This window comes from Meriones unguiculatus, chromosome 6 (genome assembly GCF_030254825.1).
Source record: "Meriones unguiculatus strain TT.TT164.6M chromosome 6, Bangor_MerUng_6.1, whole genome shotgun sequence".
Taxonomy (NCBI): domain Eukaryota; kingdom Metazoa; phylum Chordata; class Mammalia; order Rodentia; family Muridae; genus Meriones; species Meriones unguiculatus.
In genome coordinates, this window is record NC_083354.1 from 33,914,317 (window position 1) to 33,935,597 (window position 21,281).

The window sequence follows — 21,281 nt, forward strand, 5'->3', positions numbered from 1 at the left end:
GCCTTGTAAGAAACCTTAGGAGTGGGCGGGTCAGCAGGAGGATGGAGGAGCCCGTGAAGGCTCTGAACCCGGGAGGAAGAGGAGAGGATGTGTGATTTGAGGTGTGTGGATTAAACTGCCTGAGAACCATGATCCGTCTCTTCTCAGGTCTCTAGTTTCCTTAGAAACTTTTGCCTTACTTTTCCCTTTACTTTCCTTCTTTGTCTCTACATAGATCTGGCTGGCTTGGGACTCGCTATGTAGACCAGGCTGGCTTTGAACTCACAAAGTCTTGGGAGCCTTAAGCTCTCTTGCCTTCCGAGTGTGCACCCCCACTTGACCTTTTAATGAGCATTTTACCCAGCACATCTGAGGCCTGGATGTCCTTTTCAAACTCTCCGGATCACACACCAATGGCTGGGTTTCACAGAGAAGGACATCAAAGTTGCCCAACTCCAGGCCTCTTGTGCGCAGAGATAGGAGGGTGGAAGCCTGAGCTAAGTGAGGGTCTCTTACGGACCCTGCTTGGAGCCTTTGGGGAAGCAGCCCAGGTCCCCCACCCCTACCCCCAAGAACATGTGTTTTCTGTTAGCTCACGTTTCTCTGTCAGCCGACATTCTGTTCCCTGTTACTTCCTTGGGCCACTTTTTCTGTATCACATTACATAACCACAGCTGATGGCAACTGGGTAAACATGACCGGCCCCATGACTTAGCTGCTGGGCCCCTCTGAATTCTCTGAATTCACACGCCCTCTGAGATGGGATACCCAGGGAATGTTTTGAATGCCAGCTCTGCTAATTTAATTACCAACTACCTACTCTGGGAATGGAGGTATCAGACGACAGGGTGTTTCACATTCCACCATGGCGGGGGTGGGGTGGGGGGCTGTGCTCCATCTCTGTGGTGGTGACATTCACTTTAGGACTCTCTAAAATGCTTGAGGGATGAGGCCAACGGATTAATTACACCTGACCTAACGTAAAGGAGCCAGCTACATTCTGTCCCATTCAGCAAAAAGTGAACTGCATTTATATTCTCAACTGTCTCCCGTTTTGTATCTCGGGTTGAGTTACGGGGCTGTTAGTACCTACCAGGTGCTTTTCGGTCCCGTCTGGCGGGCGGTAAAAGATGACATGATTTTCCTAAAGCCCGAAGATTTGCATGTTCCCCGTCCACGCCCAGCATCATGGTACTGCAGACCAGAGAGAGTCGGGTGCTCACAGTTACCCCCAATTGTTCTATTTTCCAGCTGTGATGGGGCCGCTTAATGCAAGGCCAGAGGTGGACATGACAGTCCTGGTGAGTTCCTGACCGTGGAACCACCTAGCCTTATGCTACCCATGTTTTGAGTGTTGCTGTCCCAGCATTTAAAGGCAACGGAATGCCTGTAGAAGCGTGTGTGGGTGTGTCCTGCGGTAGAGCGACGGATTCTTACACTTTTGTGGAAGACTGCCTGCTTATCAGTTTGGCATGTAAGTGTGTGTGTGTGTGTGTGTGTGTGTGTGTATGCCTGTTCCTGTGACACACACATGTGTCAGTGTACACACAGCAGAGGTTAAGGTCAGGTGCCTTCCTCAGTCATCTCCCCATCTTATTCTTTAGACAGGCTGTCAGTGAACCTGGAGCTCACTGGTTCAACTAGAATGGTTGGCCACTGTGCCCAGGGATTTTCCTGTGTCTGCCTACCCAGTTCCGGATTACTGGTGCACCTCGCCAGGCCTCGTAGGTGCTGGGAGTCTAAACTCGGTTTCTCTTGACCACATGCCTAGCACTTTGCTGCACACCTCCAGCCCCGGGCTCCGACCCTCCTCATGCTTCTTTCCACATGTATGTTCCAACACACAAATAGAATTCCAAGGGGAAAGGTGCCCCCGCCATCACAAGCTCTGAGCGGTAAGCAGACAGAAGGCTCTAGCTTCGGTTAGCCCCGGCCCTGCAAAGCTCCCTAGTCATAGCAACAAGGACCGCAACCAGACAGTTTGTTGTTGCAATGAAAAGGAGAAACAAAGGCCTACACCAGCTGTCCATGCTGACAGCCCACTGGAAATATGCAGAGTTGGGGTTCACTTTAGGACTCTCTAAAATGCTTGAGGAATGAGACCAATGGATTAATTACACCTGACCTAACGTAAAGGAGCCAGCTACATTCTGTTCAGGACAACCAGAACAGCCCAGCGTCCGTTAGGCATTTATTGTGTTTGTCACTTATCTGTGTACGTGGCTTGGCAGCAGGGACTTTTACCAGCTCGCTGGCCCAAGGGAGAAAACTTAAAATCCCGAAAATGTTGTAACTTTGACTTAGATGTTTTCTAATTGAAAACCATCCTCTAAAGATGGTTTTAGAAAGAAAATGCTTTTTTGATCCTTAAAGTTGTCTCACTGAAGAAAGCTGTATGCTGTCTGAAAGGTCAAAAGGTTACCAAGACCAAAGTGAAAACAGAAAAGGAATGAAGTTGCAACGTCAACCCTCCATAGGAAGCAGATTGTCGGCCTCTCTGCCATCTCTTACACTATGGCGGAAGGCCTTTTACTTCCGCCAGCATTAGGGCTGGCTAACACGATGCGTTCACCCTCAGTCCTGGGCCCTCTTTTAGCTCTTTGGAGGTGATGAGCCAACAAGCAGGAGAGTCAAGAGTACAGGCCACACCGGGCTCCCTATAAAAGAGAGCTTATTTACATGCAATCAGAGAAAGGCATGCCCCAGAGGACGCCTGTTTCCCAAGCACGGGATGGCCTTTACTGGAGTTAAAGTGATACAGATGGGAAGCAGTTTTAGAGATGAAGTGACACCAAAGAATTTCCAGATGCTCCTGGATGGCCTGTGGTGAGAGATGGAGGCAAAAATACATTATCTGAGCACTTGACACACAGGCTAAAAATGCTCGCCTTCCTCAGACAACAAGACGCTTTGGAAGCAGAACGGCCTACTGATTTGGATAATGAATGAACCCGTCACCCCACCCCACCCCCCACCCGCTAGGACACAGCACAGGCCTTGACGTTGTGTTAGTTTGTTTAAATTCCACTTTTAGCTCTTGGATCCATCTACAGCAAAGAACAAGGCGAACATCCATGCAGCTTTGCAGAATTCACTGTGATGATTGCCCTTTTATCAAAAGCACTGGAGCCCTCTCCCGGATGCCATCTCCACCTGTCCAACCTCTTAGAGTGCTTTTAGGAGGTGCGTGCACACCAGAGCAGTGGAAAGTGAAACCGGTAACCGATTCTTTGGGACTCAGGTTTTAGGGATTCTCAGGGAAGTCTGAAGTGTACCTCACAGTCTAGGGTCCAGGAAATCAAAGAGGAGGAAAAGGTGGTCCCGATGGCCAGGGAGACCACCACTTCTCAGGGGCTGGTGATGCAATTCCTTTTTGTCAGAAGGAATTTGGGGTGCACAGGGGAAAGCCTCTCCCCATTTTTTTGTGTGTGTTTCTGAGGCACACTCAATTAGGCCACACATTTCTCGGCAGTGGCAGATAGGTGCCGTTTCTCCTCAGGGAGATTTCTTCACTAGACTTTTTAACAGCCCATCATGCCCACACCAGTAAGGGGAGGGGTCACGTTTGCTTTAAGGGGTGAAGGGACACTGACTGCTTCATTCCTCACTTTTAAGGCCTGTTGGGGACCAGAAACACCGTGCTTCTCAGAAGCAGCATTCCAACTGGCCTGCCCACAGGCAGGAGCTGTCAGGGCAGCTGGAACACAGTACGTTCAGGCTCCTGGACCAGATAGGTGCCCTTGGTCAGCGGGGAGAAGGCACTGCTGACTTGATTTATTCTCCATGTCCACACAGTTCAAAGGTCAGCTTCTGCCCTGTGCCATATCCACACAGCCCTGGCTGGCACTTTTGGAGTGTGTGAGAGGAGTACAGAATCAGCACAGAGACACACGGCTTTGCCTTCTATCCAAGCTCACACAGGTCAAGTGCCCAGAGCACAAACTATCACTCTGGAGTTCAGTCCACACCTCTCTATAACTACGGCTGCAGAATTTAATCATACGCTTCTTTATAAAGTATTTGCCTGCCATTGAGGAAAAAAAATTAACCTTATCCTCACTTATTTCTGAAACTTTCCTATGTGATGCGCTTCTATACATGTATGTAAAGAAGAAAAAGAGAAAAAAAGTGGTTTCAAGCCACTGACAAGAGAGCTGATATGTAGGGATTATGAGGAAATATGATTACATAATAACCATGCCCAAAGTTTATGGATTTTAAGCTTTCTTGTCGAAGCTTTCATCAATAGAAATGGTTCTATCATCTTCCTTCTGATTCTGAGATCGAAATCACGGCAACTCCAGTTGGTGGATAGTGGAGTGGTATTTTCCAAAATGACTCTATTTGAAGATTCTCAGAGAACACAGCTTTTTCAGATTTTTTGGAGATATGGCATACCCGCTAGATATATTGTGGAGCATATTGATAGCTAAGGATTTATCTCATAAGTTTATGACAGAAGGATTTACATCTGGAGGTGGTGTAGCTGATGTGGGCAAGCGAGTTCTTTTATGTCTCCCAGGTTATAGTTCTGGCCAGGCACCAAATGTGGGCATATAAAGAAAACAGGGCCATGACCTTTGCTTTCATGATGTTCTTATTCTCCTGAGAGAAGACAGGCTTCAAATATGGTGATTTTAACGGGTGACAAGAGCTGTGAACAAAATACCACAGTGAAATGGAACCAAGGGTGAGGTTCTCAGGCTTGGGGCTCATGGCCAGGGGGCCTTCCCGAGAGAACACGCCCTAGACTCAGATGTACATTCTGGAGCACTGTGACATGAAAACCCAGGAGGCCATTGTGGAAGAGAGGGCCCAGGAGATGGATATGGAAGGACGGGTGGGAAATGAGAAGCTGTGAACAGGAAAGCGGCCAGGGAAGGACACAGTGGCTTGCCCAGCATGCTGAAAGGCAAGTCGGAGTGGGTTAGTGAAGAAGATGGCCAGAAAAGCTGGGGTGAGTATGCAGAGCTTCAGACCTTGTGGTTGAGCCAATACAATCTTATTGTTAGAGAGAGAGAGGAGTCAGATTGATATTAGCTATTATCCTCAATCATTCCCTACCAGATTTTCTGGAGAAAATTTAGGTCTTTCGCTAAATCTGGAGCTATCCGAGTAAGCTAGACTGTCTGGCCAGCAAGCCCCAGGAATCTTCCCGTTCCTGTCTCCCAGCGCTGGAATTATAAGGGCCCATCACAGGACCCTCCTTTTTGATCTTTTTACAGAGACCCTCAAGGGTGTCTCAGGGAAGCAATCATAACCAGATGAAGTTTTCCAACTGCAAAGCAGGTTCTCACCGTCGGAGCGAGGCGGCTCCTGCTGCTCATGATGGGAGAGACGGGATGAAAAGCAGAGTATATGCTGTTTAGTTTCGAGTTTTAGTTTTTTTTTCTTTCTTTCTTTCTTTCTTTCTTTCTTTCTTCCTTCCTTCCTTCCTTTCTTTCTTAGCCCACGGAGAAAAAGAAGATAATGCCCTCAGATAGGATAGATAGAGAGAAAAAACCTCTAATCTTTTTTTTTGGGGGGGGAAGAAGGGGGAAGAATGATTAGGCGATAGCTCAGCTTCTCTATGAGAGGCAACTCGGCAGCTATTTTTCCATCGTAGGAAAGAAAAGGTCAGGAGAGAGATGAGAGTATGAAAGACCAAGGCCAGTCATAACAGTGGGATTTGAGGGAGGCTGGGACGGCTTAGCAGCAAGACCTTGCTGGAAATATAGTTCTGTTGTGCTGAAAAGACATCTTGACTGCATTCTGCCCAAAGATAGAGGGCTAATTCCCAAAGCCGCTGTGGGGTGGTAAATCCATCTCTCATGGTTGGGAGGACAGACGACTCTAAGCCTAGAAGGACCATTCCACCCAGAGAGCAAGTCTTCCACCCACAGGGCAAGCCATTGACCTCCTCCAGGGGAAAGCTGGGTGGGGGAGGGGAGAAAGCAGCATGCGCTCGCCCCGGGTACAGTCGTGGAGAGTGACACAGCAATGAGTGGCTCAGTTCTGATTTGGCTTGTCAGCCGGACTGCTTTAACGCACCAGGCCTGGCTTGCGTACGTGCTAAGTCTCAGCCTCCAGGAAGCCCACCGCAAGGGAGGCTTCTTATCGCAATAGCATTCGGGCATAGCCGACTCGTAAAACCCAGGACTTTTCTCCCGTGAGAAAAATAGCCCCATCATTTTAAACATCAGTGTCATTGTCCACAGCCAACGGCAGAGAAGTCAGAGAAGTGAGTGACTCGGGTGGTGACAAGGAAGTCCCCCAGGGTGAGCAGTAATGGGCATACACACCTCTTGGGTGTCCAATTTGAGTGTCACATCAGGATGGCCTCAAGAGGTGGCGGAGGAGGGGGAGAGCTGGCATGTTCGTAGAGAAAAATCAAACCAAGTAAGGACAAGGCAGAGAGGCCGCCCCGTGGATATGCCAAAGCCATCAAGCAGAAAGACCTCCTGGGGTCGCTTAGTCACCTGACAGGGGACATTGCTGCCCACTGTCCCTGTCCTCTTGACCATCCTCTGCCTTCTTCATTTGTCTCCATAGCACTTGGCACCAAGTGTTGTGCCGTTGGCTTTTCTCGTTTTTGTCTCATCTACCGGAAGGTGAGCTCGATGATGGCTGGGAATGATTAAGCTCTGTCTGTCTGTCTGTCTTTCCTTCTCTGTAGTGACCGGCCCTTGATGTGTGCTGGGTGTAAAGTACTTGTTGAATGAAAGGACACGGGGCTTAAAGACACATTCTTCTGACAGCCTAATTCAGCAACAGCTGTCATCACCGCGTGACAGACAGGGAAAAGGAAGCACATCAGCAGAAATACCTCCATGTGGCCCGGGCTTCTCGAATGGGGATGGGCGCACAGACAAGGCCGGGTCGTGTCTTCTGGGTGGTGCCAGTGCAGAAGGGTGACACTGTGATTGGCATATAGAATGACATCCTGAGGCCTTGCAAGTGACTGCACAGGTCAGTGGTCAAGAGGGAACACCAGACCTTGAACCTCTTATGAACTCAGACCTTGAATGTTGCTTTAACTCTTTTCTGTGCCTTCACTTCCTCATGGAGTTATGTGATCAGACAAACCTGTCCTGGTTCATCCAGGATTTGATATGGTGGCTCCGTACTGCATTTCGGTGACACATTCATTTATTTGTGTGTGTGTGTATGTGTGCACTAGGATAACTGTCCTTGTGTGCACATGTGGGTGCAAATGGAAGCCAGAGGTTGGCATCAGGGACATGTGTGCACATGTGTGTGCGTGTGTGCATGGGGTGCTGTGTAGTCAGCCATAACTGTCAGCCTGAAGGCCTAGAACGTCCTGGGAAGGAAGTCCCAGTGAGGGATTTTCTAGATCGGTCGGCCTGTGGGCGAGCCTACGAGGGTTTTCTTAACTGCGCTAACGGAGGAGGGAAGACGAAGCCTGAGCGTGGACACACCCTTTCAGGGGCTGGCCCCGGACTCTATAAACGTGAGGAAAGCCAGATGACTCCAAGCATGAGCAAGTGAGCATGCATGCATTCCCTCTCTGCCCTTGACTGTGGATATGATGACGTAAGTTCCTGCCTTGACTTCCCATAATAGTAACAGTGTGTGACTCGGACCTGTGAGCCGAGAGGCCCTTTGTCTCTGCATTTACCAAAGCAACAGAACAGCGACCAGCAAGGTGTCTCCCTCTGCCACTCTCCCACTCATGGCTCCAGACAGGGTGTCTCCCTGTACCTGAGCTTACTGATCGGCCACCCGCAGAGGCCCTCCTGAATTCTCACCCCTAGTGCCAGGATTAAGATGTGTGTGACAATCACCCTGCCCGCTGAGCCATTTCCCCAGCGGGTAACAAGTTCCTCATAGTGTAAGCTTAGTATTAATGGTATTGTTGGAGGCTACAAAAGGTTAACGTGTTTCTAGATTTATATCTGTGGTGTTGGTTTGAATGAGAAGTGTCTTCCGTGGGTTCGGGTATTTGAGCCCTTAGCGCCCAGCTGGTGTTTGGGGAAGTGGTGGGGACTTGTTGCAGGAAGCACATCCTAGGGGCTGGCTTTGCCAGCTCACAGCTCTGTGTTTGCAGCTGACGGTGTGAGAGAGAACTGGAGGAGGGCAGGAGGGTGTGTGTGATGCCAGTCTTCAGAAAGCACACTGGGGACCTGGAGGTTTTGATTACGCATACTCCTAAGAGGAGCAAGCACGGTTAGCACTAGGCTAACTGTCCTTGTTGGCTTTAGTTGACTAGATACAGCCTGGAGTCATAGGAGGAGGAAGTCTCAGATGAGGGACAGTCTCTGGGGACTGTCCTGACTAGAATTGGTGTAAGGGGGGCCAGCCCACTTTGGCAGCACCTTGCCAGGGAAAGGTGGTCCTGGGTTACACAGGAGAGCTAGCCACAAAGGAACCTGGTACTGAGCCAGCAAGCGGCATTTCTCCACTAGTTCTGTATCAAGGTCCTTGCTCAACTTCCTGTCTTGATTTCCCTCAAAGATGGATGGTGACCTGGAAGTATAAGTCAAGTAAGTTCGTTCCTTACCTAGGTTGCTTCTGGTCAGATTATTTTATCACAGAAACAAAGGAAACTAGGTCACTGCCTGAGTCTCCGGAATGAAGTCCCTATTCCATTCAAAGTCTGGAAGGAGGTGATGGAAACCTCGCGACCTTAGCAGCCACACCCGAGCTACTGAGTAGTCTCAGGTTCCACAGAGCAAGAGAGGGCTGGCCTGAGCTGGGCGCTACCTTTCCTTTCAGAAGACATGGGCCTGAAGGTCAAAGGTGAGGTGGCCTCAGGTCTCCGAGACAATGCCCACCACCGCAGCATGCGATTTCTCCAGTCTCCCACCACTCAGTGAGGGTTCTTTAGAACGCAGCGCTTAACAGTCACTATCTGGGAATTGCTTTCCTCCGTCAAGCTGGTGCTCATGGCTGGTCTTTTCGCTGGCTTGGCCACTGAGAATTCTGTGACTGACCGCACCAACCTAAGGGTTTGCTTCAGAGATCTCAAAACTCAGAAGCCAGCTCAGCTCCCCTTTCTTGTTGGGAGTTTCAGGTCACCAGCTAGACTCGCAGGGAAGCCACCCTGAAGACCCCTGGGGAAACCTACACATATCCATTCGCAATAGACCAATAGAGAGGAAAGAGAGTCCGTGAGGCTCTGAGATGCCTTGACCACCCAGGCGACTTAAATGCCCTGGTTGGACCATAGCCACGTCTGCTCAGGGTGTGGGTGGGTGTGTCTCATTTTACACTGTAGATGCTCACGTGAACAGCTCTCACAGAGTACTGTGTGCACACGAGGACACTGTTCTTGCAGACTTTGGGGACAAGGCCGGGCATTGGTTGCTGTGGCTAATAGCAGTTAAAAAGGTGAGGAGTAGGGGCAGGTCCATGGCAGAATGAGCTCTCTGCATGTACAAGGCCCTGGGCTCAGCACTGAAGATAAAAAGCAGGAAGACAGAAGTGTGTGTTTTGCTGAGCTCAAGCTCAGGACGGACAGCGTCACCCCATTGGCACCCAGCAGCAGGGGATTGTCTTCTATTGGTTCAGGAGGGCCCACAGATAGGGACATGGCACCGGGCACACATGGAATAGTCTGAGGCTAACAAGCAACCGAGCAGGCAGCTCAGGGACCAAGGCCTGCTTGGCATTTAACACTCACATGGTTATAGTGTCTGGGCCATGTGACCCAAGAGGATGTCAATGCCAGAAACCATGACTGCATCCCACAGAGCTTCCCAAACCTCCGCCCTGTGGCAGTGTCCTTTGGACTCCAGGCTTAAATGTGTCACAGGCCAGGGGCTTGCTACCCTGCTTTTCAAACCATGTATGGGGAGACCATCTCTCTGGCTGGCCAGCTTTCCCTCCCAGGCTTTCCTGATCCTCTCAACGGCCTGCGTGTGTTTTTTCCTGTGTGGTGATTCTGTTGAGCTCTGTGCCTCGGTCCTTTCCAGGGGCTCAAAGAGAGGTGGTGGGTTGCCTCACATTCCATCTCCCTGGACATTAAATCAGCCCTTAACAATCAAGGAAGGACACTAAGCAAGGGGGTTCTGTTGAGGTTGTTTCTCACTATTTCTCCTGAATTCACTTCCAGAGTTAGCAACTGCTTTAGAATATGGAATTGTCATCAGAGTCCACAGATAATTTCTGAACATCTGTATTATAGTCTGAGCACTGCATTAGGTCCAAGAGAGAGAGAGTGAGAGAGAGAGAAAGAGAGACAATGAGAGAGAGAGGCAGAGAGACATATAAACAGAAATCCCTGTCCTTATGTTATATGGAACAGACAGGAGGCAGATTAAGTGGCCTAATAAGAAAATAGATGTAGGATGTCAGCTTGGTGACAAGGTAAAGTGTGAGCAGAAAAGAGATGAGGGCGTCAAGACAGAGGCCGAAGGAAGGGCTCACCGATCAGGGGACATCTGAGGTGCCTAAAGGAGGAGGCTGTGTAGGTATGGGGGAGAGGGCACTTCGGTGTGTGTGTGTGTGTGTGTGTGTATGTGTGTGTGTGTGTGTCTGAATTCTGGAGCTGTGAGACTATCTGCAAACAGCAAGGAGGCTGGAGCAGAGGAGACAGGGCAAGAGCAGGCAGGGATGCGTGGAAGGCAATAGAGTGTGGGGAACAGCAGAACCGCTAGGAGAAGCTATGGGGAGGTTTTACACAGAGGTGTGCCAGGACCCAACCAAGGATGGACTGTAAAGACAGGGGCGCCAGTGAGGGGCCGCTATTGGGACCTGAGTGGCAAACGGCAGCGTTTAGACTGCATGGCTCTGGAAGCAAAGGTACAAACAGTACTAACCCTGGGATTCTTTTTTGTTTGTTTGTTTTTTGCTTTTGAGACAGGGTTTCTCTGTGTAGCCCTGGCTGTCCTGTAATCACTCTGTAGACCAGGCTGGCCTTGAAATCTGAGATCCACCTGCCTCTGCTCCTGAGTGCGCCACCACGGCCTGGCAACCCTGGTATTCTTAAGAAGAGGCATGGTTAGGTTTTCTTGTATGCTGGATGTGAAGTGTATGAGAAAAGGGATCTAGGATGACACGAGCCTTTGACCTGGGCTACTGAAGGACAGAGCGGCTGTTTGCTGAGATAGAGAAGCCTGAAAGGTCTTACGGTGTGAATTCAGTTTGGTCTCTCTAAAACTCACATTGGCGATTACTCTCCTGTGTTTAATGGGACAATGCTGCTTAAAGGTGGGACCTTTGGTGGGGGACTTGATGAAATCACCAGGGTGTAGGTCCTATGACTGAAGCTGGTATCTATAGAAAAGGAGGAACAGACCCCAGTGAGACAGACAGAAACACAGACACACATAGGCAGGCAGACAGACAGACAGACACATACACATACATACAGAGAGAGACACAGAGACACATATATTCATATACATATATACATATATACATACACACACATGAATGTACAAGCTTCAAGCCACATGGTGCTCTGTGCTGCCTTGGGATACTGCTAACACAGCCCTCACTAGACATGAGCCCCCTGTAGACTTTGGTCTGCACTGTAAGCCAAAATAAACCACTTTTAAATATATATAAAATCCACCCCAGCAACAGCATTGTTTTGTAAGTGACAAAAAGCTGACCAGGAAGAGTGCTGGGGGAGTTTAAGCAGAACTGTTAGGCCCTGAGGTAGCTGGTTGGGAAAGCCCGGACTTGCTGGAAGGGATCTGGGCTAGAGAGAAAGTGGTGCTGTCATCAGCAGAGGCTAGGTTTTGGTCCATGAGTCTGGGTAGGCCTCCAGGAAAGAGTGTAAACTAAAGCAGGCCTGAGCCCTTTAGAAGTTGGGAAGATGAGGACAAAAGTCAATGGAGAAAATCCTTGGAGCCAAGAACAAAGCTTCAAGCAGGTAGATAGCAGTGACCACATATGGCTTATCTTATATGACCTTGAGACAAAGTCACCCCGGTGACACAGGATCAGGTAGCCACATATTCTGCACAGGATCTTGAGTTTCTGCCTCGTGCACATGTCTTACCCACTGATCTTTAACCCCTGGGTGTTAGTGTTCCTTTGAGAATCGTTACAAACTCTGACGCTCTTCTCGGAGAAAAGCATTTGCACACACAAGACTGCAGATAGTTTTTGGGAGTTCCCAGAGGTGTCTCAAGCCACCCGGGGTTATGAATCTATAACCATCCCCTCCTCATCCCTTCCAAGGCCTTATGGCATCAACCAAATTTCCTCAACATAGAAAGTAATGCCTTTCTTCGGGCTTCCCCTGGTATGTCTCCAAAGCCTGATGAGTTAGGTTTCCTGAGCCTTCTGAGTAGATTCTAGGGTAGGTGGAATATGAATTTCAAATGGGTGGCTCAAAGCTGAAACCCATAGAGGATACGAATGGAGGACTCACCACCATCTCCTGGACCCGAAACAGCTCCGCGCCACCTGGGGACAGCCGACTGGGGAAGGAGATGCTGACCGATGACCCAGGAAGGGTGCTGGGGCCCGTGTTGTAGACCTGTGGGGTGGAGCACATGGCAAGGGTCAGCCAGACAACAGACATTCAGGTCATGTGATGTATCATGTGCTCTAAGGGCCTCTGAACCATACACAAACATGTGATGTCTTGGGTCTAGGATGTGACCTTAGTTGAAATGAAATGCTACATAATGGAGTTCCAACAAATCTGAGCATGTGCTTATCCTCTTTTTTTTTTTTTTTAACAAAAATTATATTTAATTTTACATAGCTAATAGCTGATGGGAACTTAGATGTGAGAGTTCAGGGGTTCTCACATTCTAGAACAACATCAGAACGTTGTCCAGGTGGGATAAAATATTTTTGATTCTCCACCAGTGGGACTGGAGCCACGTGCTCTAACCACACAAAGATGGACACCTGTTTACTGAGTGTTTTGCCCACTACTGGGATCAAGAGAAGGTCCCTTCCAACATCACCCAAGGGCTCCAATGGGTAGGTCTCCTGTACCAGTCAATTAAATTGTGATTGCAGAGGAAATGTTCTCTAAAGAAACCTAAAGTGCTTCCCCAGTGAACACACGGACAGCTACGCAAAGAGGCTGTGAGCAGGGGTGCACTATGGAGGTGCCTCAGGAGACAGATGTGTCATGCTTTCTGACAGCTCTCAGCCTGCAGCTGATGGATGATGGACTTTTTTGACATTCAAGTCTCACTGTTTCAGAATTATATTCCATTAGGTTATAGCTGCCCTAGATGGATTCCTTTGATGAATCTTTGTTTCTGTCCCCACTGCTGTGGTAGAATATCCTTACAGAAACAACTTAAGGGAGGTGGCCTTTGTTTTAGTTCATGGTTCTAAGTTAGAGCAAATCATCTCAGAGAAGTTAAGGACACAGGGACACGGAAGCACCTAGTCATTACCGCATCTGCAGGCAAGAACAGAGGGCGATGAATGAAGGCATGCACGCCAGCCACCTCAGCTCCTCTTCTCTCATACAATCTAGGATCCTCTGTTCAGAGAAAGGTGCCACCCACAGCGGGAAGGTCTTCCCGCATCACTTAAAAGGAAGATATTTCCCCTCAGACATCCAATGGCCAACCTAACATAGACAATCACTCACCGAGACTAAACTCCCAGGTTATTCTAACACTGAACCTCCCTGATAAACTAACCATCACAAGTCCAGGGAAAGTACACTGAACACCAAGAAAGGGTTCGCCCTTGAAAACATTCATGATCAGTGGTGGCAAGCAGACATCAGCGTGATGGGTGTTTGTATGGAGCTGATTCCAACTCTTACAGATGACTTTGAGGAGCCTGAGACCCCCAGGGAGGAAGTCACTGCGAATGTGAGGGGGCTGACAGGACAGTCTAGAAGTGGAGGCTGAAGATATGGACAAATTTCTGCCATCTTATAACAAAACTTTCATGGGTGTGGAGCTGTCTCTTATGCTTTAAAGACAGTGGTTTCCAGATGAGGTATACCCTGGTCTCAGATCCTGGGAAGCTGTTAAAATGACCATGGGGGATTTAGAAGATTTCACGAGCTTAGCTGAAGCTAAGGCAAGGCACTGGCAGATACCAGAGGACTGACTCCAATTTCCTAAGTATTTCTATTGCAGATTGAACATCAAACTATTCTATCAAGAATTCTTCGTGAGGGCAGGGGTCAACTGATGCTCTAGGTGTCCCTGTCATTTGCAGGGATACCTCCCCCTTCACAACTAGCAGCCAGGCTGGTCGGCACACATCTTCACTGGGGAGACATCTTTCCCGAGAAAATACTAAAACTTGGGTCTCACATGACCATTGGTGTTTTCATCAGTAAAGTACTCTTAATTAAGGTGTGTTGTTTTTCTATATATTCTGTTACCCAGTTAAGTGGTATAATACAGGATAAATATAGCTTTTACATAAAAACTTGTATGACTTGCTTTGTTGGACTATTTGCTTAACTGTATGGGTCTAGAGCCAATCCTGCACCTATTTTTAAGGTCCCTATATAGCCAGGGACTGACTATGTGTGTGTGTTTTAAGGTTATGGAAATATTTTAAATTTATTTTGTGGAAAAAAAACCCTACAAACACTCCAAAAATTATCAAACTGCATACTTTAAACAAAGTTTAATAGGTGTGTCATTAAAGTTTTTTTAATAAACAGATGACTAAAGCTTATAGATTTATTTTCTTTAGTTTTGTGTTCAGAAAGGCCCTCTCTGTATGAACACTCAGGCTGCCTTGGAACTCACTATGTGGGCCATGCTGCCCTTGGATTCATGACCCTTTTGCCCCTGTCCCCGAAAGGCTAGGTCTTCAGATATGAACTACCATGCTGAGCTGCAATTTTAATATGTCAATTAAAAATATGATGAGAATGAGGTGAGTGGGAGAAAGAGAAAATGAAACCCTGTCTGGCAGCCTGGAAACAAGAAACAACATTCAGGGGAATCAGCCTCTGAAGGTGAGGCTAGGCAGGAGGAGCCAGCAACCAATGAAGGCACCCAAACTGTGCGTTCACACACTGAAGGCGTGAGCTCTATTTGTAGCCAGCTTTTCCCTAGAAGGCCAGGTCTTTAGTTCTTTTTCACCATAGGTTGTTTTGCTTCAGTGAAAGATTAAAAAAAAAAAAAAAAGATTAAGACTGGATGAGAGGTTGTTGTCAACTCTTGATTCCCAAAGAAACAACATTTGCAACAACAGCCCTCAGATACAAGAAAAGGAATGAGTATCCGGCCCCACCTGAAACAACTCATTTCAAGAAAAGCTCTAGAGCTGGGAATCACAGACACCCCTGCCGTGCCTGGGAAATCCACGGAAAATGTGGCTAGGGTAAGCACAGGAGAAAGGACTCTTTCTTGTTCACACGGCCTTGCTTCTCAGAGGCAGCTTGTGTTATTACATTTGCCTTTATCTTCCCAGAACTTGGCAGGCAGAGGCAGGAGTCACCAGTTCTAGGCTAACAGTGAGATCTGGTCTCAGAAAAAAACCCAACAAAGTGTCCAGGTGTGGTACATGACTTTAATCCCAGCACTCATGAGGTAGAGGCAGGTGGATCTCCACGAGTTTCAGGTTAGACAGATCTACACCATGAGATTCTGCCTAAAAAATAACAACCCCAAAACCAATGAACTGAAGCAGCATCAGCTTGCCGCGCCGGCATCTTATGCCTGCACCTTATGCCTGCACTCGTGTGAAGGCTTGTGTGTGACATCTGTAATCTACTTCCTCATGCTTCTCGGGGGTGGGGGTGGGGGAAAGCACTGTGATTCCCGATGGAAGGATCAAGCCAAATGAATCCAAGTCAAACCAATTACGGTTAACAGTCAACAGACTTCTGTGTCTCCCTTGGGAAAACTACAAGGCACATAACGCAGCCCGGACTAGAGCTTTCACCTCTCCCCGCCCGTATCTGCAGTGGGGTCTCTTCACTCACACGTATCTTGCTGAACCACAGACCTACTAATAGAAGATGCAGAAAGGCCCTTCCTCGGGGAGTCTTGTTTCTGCCTCAGGGACGGTACTGTTCAACAAGGACACACTTGAGATTTCTCCACATCCCTTTCCTCTCCCGACACCAGCCCCAGTCCTGGTCATTGTCACTACCAATCTGGGTGACCTTCTGGTCGGACAACTGTACTCACAATGGTTGTGCCAGAAAAATGAGTCAGTAGATAAGGTTCCAGGAAACACAGGCTTTGATAACATGGGCATGTGTGGGGTGGGGGTAGGGCTCTCCTAACCCGAAGCTCACTGACAGCTCTCAGATCCAGCCTGCTGCCTCAAACTTGGACTCATGGCTGAAGCTTCCTCAAAGAGCAGCTCACACTTAACACTTAAGTATTTTATCTAAGAAATATTCCAATCACTCATTTCCCAGAGCCACAGTCTCCAGCTGGTTTTCTTTGCCTCAGGTTGCATGTGAAATAAGCAATGTTCTAAGACAATGAACTTTAAGTTCCCTTTCAAAATCTCTTCAGAGAACCAGCTAGAAGAATAAATTACATGTCTTCAGAATCCATCCATCCCCCATCCATCCATCTATCCATCTAACCAGCCACCCATATATCTGTCTAACTATCCATCCATCATCTATCCATCCACCTACCCATCATCACCCATCCATCTATCCACCCATCATCATCCATCCATCCACCTATCATCATCCATCTATCCATCCATTCATCCATCCATCCACCCACCCATCCATCCATCTATCTATCTAACCAGCCACCCACATATCCATCTGTCTATCCACCCAACAACCATCCATCCATCAATCTATCTATCCATCCACCACCCACCCATCATCACCCCCCATCATCATCCATCCATCCATCCCTCATCTGTCCATCTATTCATCCATTTATTCACCCTGTCTGTCTGTCCATCTGCCCATCCAACCACCTACCCATCCACTGGTCCTTTCCTTCTACCCTCTAAGCAGGTACTAATATTCAGAATCTGTTATAAATCTGGTATTTTATATAGCTAGCATTCCTCTTTTCTTTTTCAGGGTGGCTTTTTATTTTTTTTATTTTTTTATGACACTGTCTGGGTCATTTGAGACTTTTTAAGTAATTCTCTTGTCTGCATCCTGTATTTCAAGAGAGGAAAGGCTATAAATCACGAAAGTAAGATAAATTTACCTGGTGTTTGTTTCCTATCCAGCTGAGAGACCCAAAGGGAAACAATGAACGGGTTCCGAGAGGGGCTTTCGAAACCTGGAGGCGCAGCCACAGCTGTCACCCTGCAGCTCGCTGAACTTTCTCTCCTACTCTCCCGTGTAAATCAAGGGAGGGCGTGACAGCCAGGCTTAGCTAGCCAAGGGCGCATCCTCTCTAAGCTGGAAACACGTGTTATCCATCATGGTTTCAGAGTTCTCCTGGCCCAGAAGATACTCCGGGTAGAGGAAGAGTCTGTGCATCCCAACATGCTTCGGCCATCCTCTGCACCCTCCCCACAGCGTCGTCTGTCATCCCTTTGCCCACTTAGGAGGTGCCACAGGCGAGGGCAAGCACTGCCATTTGCCCCCAGTAGTGATTCTCACATGAGAAGACCATCCTCTTCATGGAGGAGTGTGAGCCGGACAGGGAGAGCACTGGGAGGCAGAACTCTGGACTGGGACCACACTGCATATGCTTTCTCACAGGGGCCACGTTTCCCTCTACTCGACACTTAAAGGACACAGAGTGGCCATCTTCTGGTTTCACATCCACCTGCTCCCATTTTGAAAAGCTGCCCTTAGAATCCATATTTTAAAAGCAAAGACCAGCAAACAGACCAAATCTGGCCTGGTGCCTAACTCTTGTCTGGTGTGCAAACTCAGAACAGTTATGTCATTAAAATTCTGGGGAGAAAAATCGGAGTAACATTCTGTGGCACATAAAAGACAGACACATGGCCATGCTGCATGGCTATGGATCAGTCCCTGCCTTTGTGGCTACCTTCTCCCTACAGCCCCACAGCCCAGTGGGTGCCATCGGACAGCCCACAAGGCCACAGTTACTTTCTGGCTATTTCAGAAAAAGTCTGCAACCTCTCAGAGAAGGAACAATGGTCTTCTGGGTACCCACAGACCACACACCCCATAGACCTGTGGAGCTGATGCTTAGGAAGCTGAGTCAGCCCTGGCCCAGCGAGGGGATGGGGCACTTCCCGAGGTGCTTGGGCTCACGGAGCTTAGCTCTCAGGAAGCTGAACTCCTGAAAGGCTGTCCCCAGGGGGAGAAAACATTAACAGAGTCAGCATGAACAACCTGGAGGAAATAAATGTAGCAAGGCCCTGAAGGGTCTCCTAAAGCCCTTAAGGTGTGTGTGTGAGTGTGAGTGTGAGGGTGTGTGTGTGTGTGTGTGTGTGTGTGTGTGTTGGATCGTGGCCCAAACAAGCCTTCCTGGCAAAGCTCTTGTTCTTTGGCAGTGGTTCTGCATCTGTTGTTCGCATATCAGATGTCCTACATTTCAGGTATTTACATTATGATTCATAATGGCAGCAAAATCACAGTTAAGAGGCAGCATCAAAAATAGTTTTATGGTTGGGGGCCACCACAACATGAGGAACTGCATCAAAGGGTCTCAGCGTTAGGAACACTGAGAACCCCTGTTCTTTGGTGTGGCTGTTCTAAATTCCCAAAACACAGAGGTCTGCAGGTGTGTGTTTCTCTCTCTCTGCCCCCCTCCCCCAACTGAAAAAACAGACCGGAACAATTCCCTCTGAAGACAAAGATAAAAGTTGGCCCTCTCATCAGTGGCCACACCCCCGGGGTCCATACCTGGAGAGTGATGTTCAGGGGTTGGAAATGACACTCCTGGTCATCCAGCTGAATGAAGTTGGACGAGTCCACAGACTCACCATACACGAAGGAGGTTGGGGACACAATTCTGAAAGAGAAAAGCATGAAACCTGTCATCCCACCTGAGTGAGGTCCACAGGTCACTGCTGGGCTGACCTCAGGCGTCACCTCTTGTACCTGTGTCTCCTGCCAGATTTTCTTGCTCTTGAGATGCTCACGTTCCTCTCCTATGAATGGACCCAGCTGCCCTGGATGTCCCAGCATGCTTTCCTAGCATGTCTTTTAGCATCAGGCCACTCTAACAGGCTACAGAAACATTGCACACTGAGATTATATTTCTTTGTATATATGGATCTGTTGGTTCTCATGTGTGAACACATAGGCGTAGAGGTCAGAGGTCAACATTAGGTGTCCTCCTCTCTCTACCTTATTTCCTGAGGCAGGAACTATCACTGAACAAGAGCCCCAGGGATCTGCCTTTCCTAGCGTTGCAGATCTCGTGGCTACCCCTGGCTTCTTGCATGGATCCTGGGGATCCGAACCCAGATTTATTCTGCAAGCACTTAACTGACCAAGCCATCTACCCAACCATAAGCCTAATTATGTTTCCAAAACACAGTTTGAAAAATCAAAAGCTGCAGAAACTAAAAACAAAACAAAACAAACAAAAAAAAAAACCCTCCAACCTCAGCCCCAAAACCAACAATAAAAACCCATTGATTATAAAATTATACACTTTGTCATTTGAGAGGCATTTCTGTATAGTATGCTGATAACAAGCTTTTGAGAAATAAATGTAAGTTAATTATGTACTTGGCAAATAAAACTGTAACAAATTCATTAAAGCATCATTTATATCTGTCAGACTCCCTGCTTATTAGAAATTGGGTCTTTAGGAGCTTGCAAGATGGCTGAGGGGGTAGGGTGCTTGCCACAAAGCCTGGTGGCCAGAGTTCAATCTCTGGGACCCACGTAGTAGAAGGAGAGAGATGATGCCCCTAAGTTGACCTTTGACCTCCACTTGCTCTCTGGCGCCTGTGCCTGCTCACGCCTGCCTGCCCATACACACAAGTAATAAATGCACTAAAAAATTAAAAAGAAATAGGTATTTCAAAGTGGAATAAATTCAATGATGGCATTCTCTTGAAGTGTTAGATCAGGGTCTTCTAAGAGGCGATTTAAGAGTTGATGCCACTTGGTGAGAATACTTTTCACACTGCCCATGTGAATAAACCCGACAGCCTTCCCGCTTTACTCTCCCCTCCCCCATAGAGCAGATGATGTCTCTAACAGTGGACTCTAGGTGCTCTTAACACAACAGCGAGAGGCCTTGCGGGACCGAGTCCAGGAGGGTGGCAGCCTCTATCTCAATGTGAGCGTTTTATTTTAGTAACAGGGTGAGTCCCAACCACTGCCGAACGGCAAGAACTGGCTCACTTACACTCACCCCAGTTCACGTCCCTGGAGAGGGGGGGGGCTGCCTTGTTTGTTGGGGGCAGTTAGCACCTCAGAGCAAGGTCTGCTAAGGCCTTGACAACATGATCAAGAGTGTGCGGGGTGCTTTCCCCGAGGACAAAGCCTGTCCCGTAGACAGGACGGATAAGGAAACTTAAAGACAGAGCTGTGAACACAGGCGCGTAGGCCCCTTTGCAAACGCATCCCACCAGGGCCGAGGGCCTAAGAGCCACGCTAGAAGTGCTGAAGGGGAGCGCGGAACTGCGGAACTGCTGCTTTGCTGCCCCCAGCAGAGTCCAGCTACTGCAGGGATGCCCCCAGCCCCCCCACCTCTGTGGAACAACATCTCCCTTCTGGACCAAGGCTTAGATCCAGAAGCACTTGAAAACCGAGACGGGAGAAACTGAACTTTCAGGAAGTTCAGCTTGCATGTGGGTAAGTGATTCCTTGAGTTCTCGTTTGAGCTAAACCAATTGATCCCCCTTCCCCCAAGCACCCCTGCCTTTTTACTGTCAGGGAGGTTTGTAGTCTGTTTGCTGAAGCTACAGCGAGGAACCAAATTCTCATTTTCTACACTTGAGCTCTGGATGAGAGCTGACTCAGGTTGCTTCGTATCCCTGTGGACACAGCCAACATCCCTGCTTTCCAACAAAGCCGGCGGCACAGAGTGGCCGTGGCCTCCACCCGGACAGGTTGCAATTGTTGTTGTGGTGGTTCCCTGCCCATTCCAGACCACCACAGACGTGAGGCAGAGGAGGTAATGTGAGAAGCCAGAAGTAAGGATGGAGCTGATCGGAAGGGCAGCCTTCCCAGGAGCTAGGGCCTGAGGAACACTGCACCCTGCCGCCCCTCGGCTTTTGGCCGGTATTTTAATCCCTCCCGAAACCACAGTGCCTGCCACTGTACAGCGTTCTGGAGTGTGGGTAGGCCAGGGCCTTGGAATAGGCTCATGTAAAGATACACAGAGAACTTATCATCACTCTTCCTGTGTTACCAGCTATGTGGCTGGGACAGTCCAAAGGGAGAAGGGAATGGGAGGTGGGTGTGGGCCCCAGGGCAGATGAAGTTTCTCCCTGCTGTCCCAGGCTGGCAGCAGGGAGGTGGCCGGGCTACTAGTTCTCGGCAGTGACATGTACATACAGGGGGAGTCGGGGAGCAGCAT

General features: G+C 48.7%; 1 protein-coding gene across 1 annotated transcript in view; it reads right to left on the reverse strand.

Moving 5' to 3' along the window:
- Itga9 (integrin subunit alpha 9) overlaps nucleotides 1–21,281 on the reverse strand; it is a 270,685-nt gene that overhangs the window by 29,102 nt on the left and 220,302 nt on the right. The window contains exons 22-23 of the mRNA XM_060385077.1: nucleotides 18,644–18,752; nucleotides 12,305–12,412 (exon numbers count right to left, since the gene is read on the reverse strand). Of these exons, the coding sequence (XP_060241060.1) occupies nucleotides 12,305–12,412; nucleotides 18,644–18,752 (217 nt within the window). The remainder of the gene's footprint in view (nucleotides 1–12,304; nucleotides 12,413–18,643; nucleotides 18,753–21,281) is intronic.